Source organism: Centruroides sculpturatus, unplaced genomic scaffold, assembly GCF_000671375.1.
Source record: "Centruroides sculpturatus isolate CEXI.00-Female unplaced genomic scaffold, Cexi_2.0 scaffold71, whole genome shotgun sequence".
Lineage (NCBI taxonomy): Eukaryota > Metazoa > Arthropoda > Arachnida > Scorpiones > Buthidae > Centruroides > Centruroides sculpturatus.
This window is the reverse complement of record NW_019384332.1, coordinates 299,377-309,296: the sequence shown is the minus strand read 5'-3', so window position 1 is coordinate 309,296 and position 9,920 is coordinate 299,377. Positions and strand designations below refer to the sequence as shown.

General features: G+C 34.3%; 2 protein-coding genes and 1 pseudogene across 2 annotated transcripts in view; all 3 read right to left on the bottom strand.

Moving 5' to 3' along the window:
- Nucleotides 1-3,642: 3,642 nt before the first annotated feature.
- LOC111630569 lies at nt 3,643-5,039 on the bottom strand (annotated as a pseudogene).
- Nucleotides 5,040-5,100: 61 nt separating this feature from the next.
- LOC111630558 lies at nt 5,101-6,033 on the bottom strand. Its single transcript, XM_023374677.1, has one exon. The coding sequence runs from the start codon at nt 6,031-6,033 to the stop codon at nt 5,101-5,103; it is 933 nt and encodes a 310-aa protein (XP_023230445.1).
- Nucleotides 6,034-7,886: 1,853 nt separating this feature from the next.
- The window catches only part of LOC111630550, an 18,046-nt gene continuing 16,012 nt past the window's right edge, over nt 7,887-9,920 (bottom strand). The window contains exon 5 of the mRNA XM_023374665.1: nt 7,887-8,948. Coding sequence (XP_023230433.1) covers nt 7,995-8,948 — 954 coding nt within the window. The 3' untranslated portion in view covers nt 7,887-7,994. The remainder of the gene's footprint in view (nt 8,949-9,920) is intronic.

The window sequence follows — 9,920 nt, the reverse complement described above, 5'->3', positions numbered from 1 at the left end:
TTTACGGAACCCCTGACCTTGCTTCATGGAACCCACTTTGAGAACCACTGCCCTACACCAATGTTTTTCAATCTTCTTGAATACGCGACCCCTTTACAAGTTAAAAAATTTTGGCGACCCCCATGGCCATATTAAAACTATATCAGTGATTTTAAAAACTATGTATTTAATTTTCTTTCTGTTGAGACAGATTATTGTTGATTAAAATGAAAATTTTATAAGAATCGACAATAACTTAATACAGGTAAAGTATGAAACTTCCTTTAATCATAACATTGGGCACAGGTAGCCGTTGATCTTTTTTTTTTTTAGGATCAACATTTTCAGCTTCTACTTTTTATTTCTTTTTCAAAATTAGCTCAACACTTTTTCGGCTATCATTTTCCCTGGCTGCACCCATGGTTGAGACCTAAGTATTGATCAAAAATCCAATTATACTGTAAAATAAACAGGTACAGCCTTTTCACTGAAATTGTAGTTTTTTTAATGTAGTGTAGGACCTACAAACACTTGTCTTTTTCTTTTACCTGCGACCCCCGTGTAAGGCTTTGCGACCTGAAAATTACTGCCCTACGCAGTGGTGTAGCGAATGTAATTGGCGTTTGGGGCACGACACTTTATTGGCACGCCCTCTCCCCTTCAGAAACACATATACAGTGGTGCCCCGTATAATGTACTTAATCCGTTCCAGGTGCATGTCAGTTAAGTGAAAAGTTTGTTATACGAAATGCATTTTCCCATGTTAAAACATATAATTCGTTCCGCAGCATAAAATAATCGTACTGTACCATAAAAAAAAAACATGAAAATGGAGCAGTCACCAATTATACTGGATAGTCAGATGTTGTGAGGTGGAGGTGGAGGAACACTTTCTTCACACATTCATACAGATACAAACTTTTTACACATTGCAGTAGGTCTCTTTTTATTGATTTTTAATCGGAGTCAGATCCAGGGCATGCAGGGTCAACTCCTCTTGTTACATCCCTTGTTTTTTGGCAGCTGGCTTCTTGAAAAACATGGCCAAGGTGGTCTGTTTCTCTCTCTTCTTGAACATCTGTAGGAAATGATGGGCAAAAGTATCGTTGTTAGAGATAATTGATCCTGCTGGCCTCAGCTGTGTTTGGATAATGAGTGTTGGTAAATTCTCGAACCTCTCCCCATTTGACAAGGAAGTTTTTGTCAACTTTCACTCCTTCTAATGATTTCTTGCTCTCTTTCAATTGAAATCACCTTTCTGTTTTTTTAGAAGCCATGATTTGCACAACACTTGAATAAATGTAAATACCCTGCACTGAGGTGATGTACAGTCGGGTAAACTTGCCTAATTCATACTTTACTTATATCTCGACTCATGTAATAGCTATTAGTGTCTTTAGTGGCAAAAAAAGTAAATAACAATCTTTTATATTACCATCTGACAGACAACACACTGTTACACTGCTCCCGGCAAAAATATTGAAAAGGTAAGTTTTTTCAGCTTTTTCTGTAATATTTTTGCACATTTCGTAAGAACTTTCTTCAAATTGGATCGTGTATAAGTATTTTAACTATCTGTGATGTATTAATGCGTATTTTTATGATTTCATCTGATGTGATGATATATGCGTATTTGTTGCCAAATTTTTTATCGGCAAATGTAAAGTCTGTTCTACTCTTGCGCCTATTTTGTATTCGAGGCAAGTTCTTAAAATGTACTGGTATGATTCAGGAAAACCATTTTAGATGAATGTCACAATAAGCTATTACTGATTCGTAAACTTATTTTTTTTTTTTACTAAGTTTCTGTTTTGAAAAATAACCGCAAAAGTTCAAAACAAATTAAAACTTAATTGTCTTTAATTTTAGAACAATATGTCAAAAAAGAAAATATAATTCTTGGATTAATGAAAATGTGAAAGAAGTGATTAAAAAATATAATGACGGGACTTTACAATTTAACGAAGTTTGTCGTGCATATAACCGAAACCAACATTTAGATGACATTTACAAGGATTGAATACACATCAAAGAATAGACTAGATAGGTTATTTTTCAAATCACTAAAACTGAATTTTAGTGCTGCTTGCGCATCGTGGATGCGAAACCATCCTGGTTCCTTAACCTTGTCCATGCGACGCATTTTTTGAATTTTTGGATAATTTTTTAAATCGAGATATTTCGCTTCAAAATCGCGCTATATTTAATCTGTTTTTTGTGTTTGATTAAAAACATATTGCAGTTTACGATTGTTTAATTTTTAGTTTAATACAAATTTAAAATAATATTAAAATTTCGACGTTCACGAACAATAGAAAAAAAAATTAATTTACAGAGATTCGCTGAACTTTGTACATCTGTTCGTTAGACACATCTGTCTTCTTTTAAACAAAACAAACCGCAGCTCTCTAGCTAAAGCGGGGGAGAAGTTATTGCCATTATTTACACTACGTCTCTAATTACCCTGCGGGGAGAGGGGAGTGGGGAGTGGCTCGGGTATTTGTAGGTCAAAGATTATCAACATACTTTTATAAGAGTGAATATTTGACACTTTTTACATATTTTTTCAACGTTTTATATAATAATAACCTATAATAAATGATTAGTTAATTTTTTCCTGCGATTACGCAATATCCGGAAGTAATGAGTTTCCCGGAAAATTTTTCAGCTGGAAGATTTTGATAAAATATCTTCTTGTCTAAATAGAGTCAAATAACATGAAAACTAGAAAAATTACGCTTTAAAATAATGAATATAGCTATTTTTTAACGTTTGTTTACATAATAACTTTAATCACGTGGATTGATTCTTCGCGGGAAAATCCAGACTACATGTTCTGAAAAAAGCTCTCATTCGTTAAAGTTAAATCAGTTATAATATAAATGANTTGAGCATGGGCCTTCATCTATTAAAAGTTAAAATAGATAAAATTAACAGTGACATCTGGCTGCATCATATGTTGTCACCACTTGTGCTCCAGATGTGTAAGGTAACACACCTCCTTTGTAACCGCTCCCTGCATCTTGTAAAAATGTCTGAACCTGCAACTCTGTTGTTCTACTGTTTTTGGTATGTACTTAATTTAAACTGACTGTATAATATTAGTTCATAACTGTTAACCAATATTTCGGCTAACTTATAACTATTTTTGTATCAGCACCCTGTTCATCATGTTACCATGCAACGTTAGGAAGAAACATTACTCTTGTCCACATTGATATGCTTACTGCTTTGTACAGTCGTGTCGACGGTTTCATCTTTATATTGTATAGCTTTAGGCATATTTTTTTAGTTTAATTTTAAATTTCATATTTTTTTCACCTTGTATAATTTTAAGTATACTTAGACCTGTCGCTATTACCAACTGATGAGGGACTATTTTCCATTGGAAAATAGTTCGAAATGCATTTTGGATTTTTACGGTTTTTATACTTTGTAATTATCTTATTGTACAACCCTATCTGTTTTATTAAATTTTTTTACTTTGATTTTTGAGCGTTTGTGCCCTTTGTCATTGATGTGATAAGCCCTTCCTATTATCTACCTTATGGTTATAGATATTTTAATTAATTTAATTATACTAAGGGCTAAAAGCAATTTCTGCAATGTCGGAGGAAAGTAGTTCGGCTGCTCATCCACTATTGGTCCAGATTCTATCAATCTTGTCGCGAAACGAGTCGGCGACGACGTTTTAGGAGCTCCTTTAACATATGTTGCTACAATTTTTTCGCTACGTTATAGGAATTGTCGTTATAGGAACGCACATTATAGGGGGGTTGACTGTATTAAACTTTAGAGCTTCTAAGGATCGAATACACTCTGTCGTTGAGTCAACAATATTTAAAATCTGTGCCACATTTTCATAATTTAATGTTGGCAAACTCAATATCTTCTTAATTAACGAAGCTACCTATTCTCTTTTCTGAGAATATTGTTGGGAAGGTAGTTCCCAAGCAATTTCAAAATTTTGATCACAAATGGATAGGGATTGTATGATTTTTAAAGCTTCTCCTTTTAATGAACACTTTAAATACTGTAGTTTTTGAGCACCTGACAATTTTCCATTGTTTGTAATAGCTGCTTGGAACAGGTCACTAAATGGCAGCCATTCCTCAAAACTACCACTAAATGAGGGCAATGTCAATTTAGGTAATTTTAAATCTGACATTCCACTAGCTTTATCAACGTTGGATATACTATTACTATTTTCCAATTTTAGATTTGTTCTATCTATCACTAAAATGAACTCATGAATCGAATCTTGTGCTATTTGACTTTCGTCAATATATTGTTCTATTTTGTCTTCCTTACAAATATCAAACAATCTATCAAAGACTTCCTTTAATTCATTAGCAATTGCACCCAATTTCGAATGGTAAAGATCAAGTTGCACACTATCTGAGTCAGAATTTTTTCTCTTAGTCTAGTAAGATTACTCTTGACAACTCTCTTTTTTATCAACAATGTTTTTAGATCCATTTTTAATAAACTAGAAATATCGTACCTGAACAACTAAAGCAAAAGATCCTTTAACTAAAGCAATAGTCCANGTCCAAAAGTTTCGAATATTCTTCTTAATTTTGATTCTGATGTAGCATAATTCTGCAAGAATGCAAGTTTAGTATATGTAAACGCATCATTTCCCTTTTAAAATCTTAATTCACATAAAATTAAATTAGGAATTCATCTATATTCAATACCATATTATAAGTCTCTCAACGCCAATAAAATTCTAAAAACACTTACTTTTTTTATGGGTCCAAAAGTTTCGAATATTCTTCTTAATTTTGATTCTGATGTAGCATAATTCTGCAAGAATGCAAGTTTAGTATATGTAAACGCATCATTTCCCTTTTAAAATCTTAATTCACATAAAATTAAATTAGGAATTCATCTATATTCAATACCATATTATAAATTAATATTAAAATGTAATTGTTAAAAACATTCAATATTATCTAAGAAACTGAAGACAATAAAAGCTGAAGTTGCCAAGAAAAAGTCTTCTAATAAACAAATTCAGAAATTTGAATAAAACCAGCCATGACAGTCACTATCATGACTGACAAAGAAAACAAAAAGTCTGAAGGTGTCATCTTCTTTGAGGAAAGGTCATGAGTATTACTTAAGATGTTCGGGGTGGGTGGTAGTGATGATAATGTGCGCTGCTTCAAAGTCCAATGTGATGTTTGTATCTGTTGCATATGTTGAGAGAGCTGTAGTCGTTCTGTTGTGTTGTACGTCAGCCTTATGTTCTTTAATTCTAATCCCTAATGATTGTCTGGTTGAGCTAATGTTAATCACTTCTCTGTCGAACCTGTGGTCTGTTAGCGGTATGGTGTAAATTCCAGGTAATTTGACCAGGTTCGGTGGGTCTTTTCCGTTACGTAGTAATTGGAAAATGGTTTGGCATCTCCTGTATGTTATATAGACCTGATGTTTCCTTGCTATCTCGTTATACATCGATTTTAACTGTGGATTGAATGTGATGGGGATCCTTTCTATATTTTCTTCTTCAATTTGTATTTGTCTTTGTGTCCGGTTGTCTGCCTCCTGGCTACTTCTATACCGTTTATACAATCCCTGTACGATGTTGGTGTAGCCATGGGCCACAGCTATCTCCTGTATGTGCCTCATTTCTTGAGATAGCGCTTGGGGAGAGGAGGAGTGTGTAAAAGCCCTCTTGATTAAAGCCCTAAAGGCTGCTAACTTGTACTGAAAAAGATTACATGATCCCATCGGAATATACGTTGAGGTGTTACTGGTTTTTCTGTATACCGCCGTGTGTATTTTCTGACCTTCAAAGGAGATGTCGATATCCAAAAAGTGGACATTTGTGTAGCTATGCTGCTCTATTTCAATCACCAGACTGTACTGATTGTTGTTCACCGTATCCACAAACTGTTTCAGATTCGGTTCTGACTTCCACAGGATGATGATGTCATCTATGTGACATTTATAGAGTAGCATATTGGGTATGAAGCGAGGAAGAATGTTGTTTTTTAATTGCCTGACTACCATCTCGCACAGATCTCCAGAAACTGGACTTCCCATTGGAACACCTTTATGTTATTTGTACGCAACCCCATTGAATTGGAATACTGAGTTGTAACATATTAAGTGGGAAAGCTCCAGAATTTCTCGGTGCATTGTTGTATCATTAACTTTAGAAAAGAGGAAGTCCCTGATTGCGCAGAAACATGGAGGTAGTTCGATAGAAGGATATGATGATCTGAAATCTAATACTGTAGCGCACACTGGTGAGGTGACTTCTTTAAGTTGTGATAACTGTTAATATTCGAATCATTTTGTTCTAATTCTTATAAAAAAATTCACTTAACTTTACTGAAACTTAGATTTATTTTTTTTTTTAATTTTTAAGATAGACTAAAACATAGCAAACTAAATTAAATAGTGTTAAAGACTACATCAGACAAGGAAATTCTAAATAATAAAGCATGAAGTTAATTGAATGTTCACTGAGATTAAATGTAAAAATGAATTTTTAAGAATTTATCAAACTTACTTTTAAGCAACATTGTGTGGTTGAAGGAATTGGTAAAGAAAGCAATGAAAACACTTCATAGCTATTTGATGTTTTACTACAATTTAAACAGATCAATTGTGATTGAAGTAATCCGTCAAATAAATTTGAAACAATTGATTTGTACATGTTGATATGGCTTGCCCAAAACCTTTCCTGCGCTTCAAATTCACGTAAATGATCTAAATTCAATATTTGGTTTGGAGAAACATTCTGCAATAAAATGTAAAAATTAAATCATATGAATTTTTAATTGTAATTTATCTAATGAAATATATTTACCTTATTAAGATCATCATGAAGCTTTTCTAATAATGCGATAAGAAATTCATGCGAATCTTCTTGTTCATAACCAACAAACACTGACATATGCTTACTGACAGTATTTTTGGAAAAAGTTTTAATTATTTTTTATTACAAGAAATTATTTAGTTTTAATCGGTTTTAAAATAATAAAAATATAGCGAGGAACCTTTACTTTAAAGTATTTTACTCATGTATGATATCTGACCTGGTGGAGAATTAGTACTCAAAATTCCACCAGCAAGTGTTGTTTGCCGACAAGATTGCCAACAAACAGGAAGGGGTTCAATCTCTCACGTATGAGGGCTGTGGCGAAGGAGGCAAATGAAGTCAAGTGTTTTACAATTTAAAACCGTTTATTTTGGAAACATTCATAGCTTACATCAGGTTTATAGATCTACTCCCTCGGTCTTTCGTCTGTAGAGGCCCCAGGGTGTGTGAGTCTAAGTCCTTGGGTGATGTTGACAGGATGAGATTTGCTGCGGCGTTCGAGGTCAATTAAATCATATGAATTTTTAATTGTAATTTATCTAATGAAATATATTTATCTTATTAAGATCATCATGAAGCTTTTCTAATAATGCTGTTGTATATCGACGGACCAGAAAATGTTGTATTCAAAATTGATGTTGTGATGGTGGTGGTATGAAATGTTCCCGTTTACACGGTAAAAGAAAAAACACAGTACGCTTCCTGTCTAACAATAACAACACAATTACACTTTAATGTCTCTAATAAGTGAGTGACTCTCTGGCACTCCACAATCGAGCAACACTCAGGCACCCGACAATTATTGGTAATTACAATACTGGTTCTTGACCAGCCACACAGCTACCCACTCTGGTTAGCTCCCCGGTCAGTACTGCGGTCAGCACTCCTCTCAGTACTGCCTCCACACACACTCTGACTCTACACACACCAAGGGCAGGGCACAAATTTTCCCTCTCTAGGCGGGACAATCTCCCCCACATTCTTGGGGATACTGTTACCTCACCCACCTGACATGTGTGACCAAGCTGTGGACTGTCCATCACCACTTGCTGACATCCACACACCTGACACGTCTCACACATGTTACACTGAACTTAACATCCTCCCGCCTTGAACCTTCCAAGGTTCAACAAGTTATATACATACAAAACAACAATTTTTTTTACAAAACACAACTTCAGTTCTCCATAGATAGAACACAAATTTTTGATACACTGCGTTTAAATACACTATTTTTTGTTTTTACACTTACAACTCTTACTTTACCGTCAGACCCTGGGAAAACTTCTGTAATTCTTCCCACTAACCACTTAAAGATAGGTATATTATCTTCCTTGATAATGACTAATGTCCCTATTTTAATATTATCTCTTTCCATCATCCACTTATTCCGTTGTTGTAAATTATTTAAATATGTATTAGTCCATTGCTTCCAAATGATTTGCGTCATTTTTGTTACACGTTGCCAATGTGAAAGTCTATTGTCTGATAGAGATTTGAGATCAATCTCTGGTAGTGTGTCAATTGGTCTACCTATAAGGAAATGAGCAGGTGTTAATACCTCAAGATCATCTGGCTCCACTGATAACGGGGAAATGGGGCAACTGTTTAAAATTTCCTTGATTTGATTGGTGATGGTGAGAAACTCTTCTAATGTCAAGATTGTACCACCTACAACTCTTTTTAAGTGATACTTGAATGATTTAACTCCTGCCTCCCACAATCCACTGAAGTTTGGGGCTCTAGGGGGGTTGAAGTTCCACTGAATGTTTTCTGATGACAAATAATTAGCCAATTTTTCATTTGGCTTATTTACCATATTGTACAATTGTTTCAATTCTGCCTGGGCTCCAATAAATGTTTTTGCATTGTCTGTAAATAATTTGGCACTTTTACCATGTCTCGAGAAAAATCTCTTTAATGTAGCAATAAATGAATCAGATGTGAGATCAGATACTGTTTCCAGGTGTATGGCTCGAGTCACAAAGCAAATGAATATACACACATAAATTTTATTATATGTATTTATTCTTTGATTCTTATATTTTATGAGAAAATGTCCATAAAAGTCTATTCCTGTACAATTAAAAACATAATTTTGGTTCACTCTTTCATAAGGTAGATTACCTAAACCAGCGGTCGGGGAAGTTTTTTAATCATTACCCCAAAATATTTTTGTGTAAGTTGATATTACCCCATGGCGAAGAGCAAAAAAAAAACGAAATCGCCTCTTTTTAGCATCTTTCATATTATAGCCTCCCATGATAATTTTGAAAAGAAAACAATAACTAAAAATTTAATTTAAACATCATTTATTCAATTTATCAATGTAATACCTAGTAATACATAACGGTAATAATAGTAATATAAGTAATATACAGTTGAGGAAAAAAAAATCGCCTCACAGAAAATATAAGTAAATGATAATTTCTTGTTATTTTGTAATTCATATGATAATTTTCTTGTATTATTAGAGTCTAATAATACTTTAATAATATTTGTATCTTGACGGCATGGCACGGACTGAGCAGGTAGCCTGTGCTTTACTGCGCAAAGATATAACTCGAGCAAACTCTAGTGGTGGGAAGTGAGATGGCGTGGCCTGCATATGTCGCTAAATTGTTTAAGTTGAAAAAAATACTAACAGGTTTATAAAATAGCAAATTAAAAATACACTGGACGACAAAAAAAATAACGCACCATGAAGGACTTGTTGGATTTGAATAAAAATTGGTATGTTGCATCATCTTAGCTAGATATGTAAATGATTAGCTTTTGAGAGCAGGTTGTTGTGTTACATCGCCACCAGAGGGAAAAAAAATGCTTCCGCTATCTGGTATAAAGGTGCATGCTGTGACGACTTGTACATATGTTCTGCGCTTTTATTTGTGATTTTGACTTCATTGAGTGACAGACATGCCTCTACGACGCAATCGACAACCTTACACTCAGTTAAGTGAGTTTGAGAGAGGTCGCATTGTTGGATTGAGAGAAGGAGGATGGTCATACCGCCGGATTGGCCGCCATCTTAATCGTTCTGATAGAACTGTTAGGATGTGTTATGAGCAGTGGGTAAGTAGGGGTACACACGAACGGCAAACGG

What these genes read in the sequence shown, in the direction of transcription:
- LOC111630558 (XM_023374677.1), bottom strand. Translation starts at nt 6,033, where the DNA reads ATGGGAAGTCCAGTTTCTGGAGATCTGTGCGAGATGGTAGTCAGGCAA.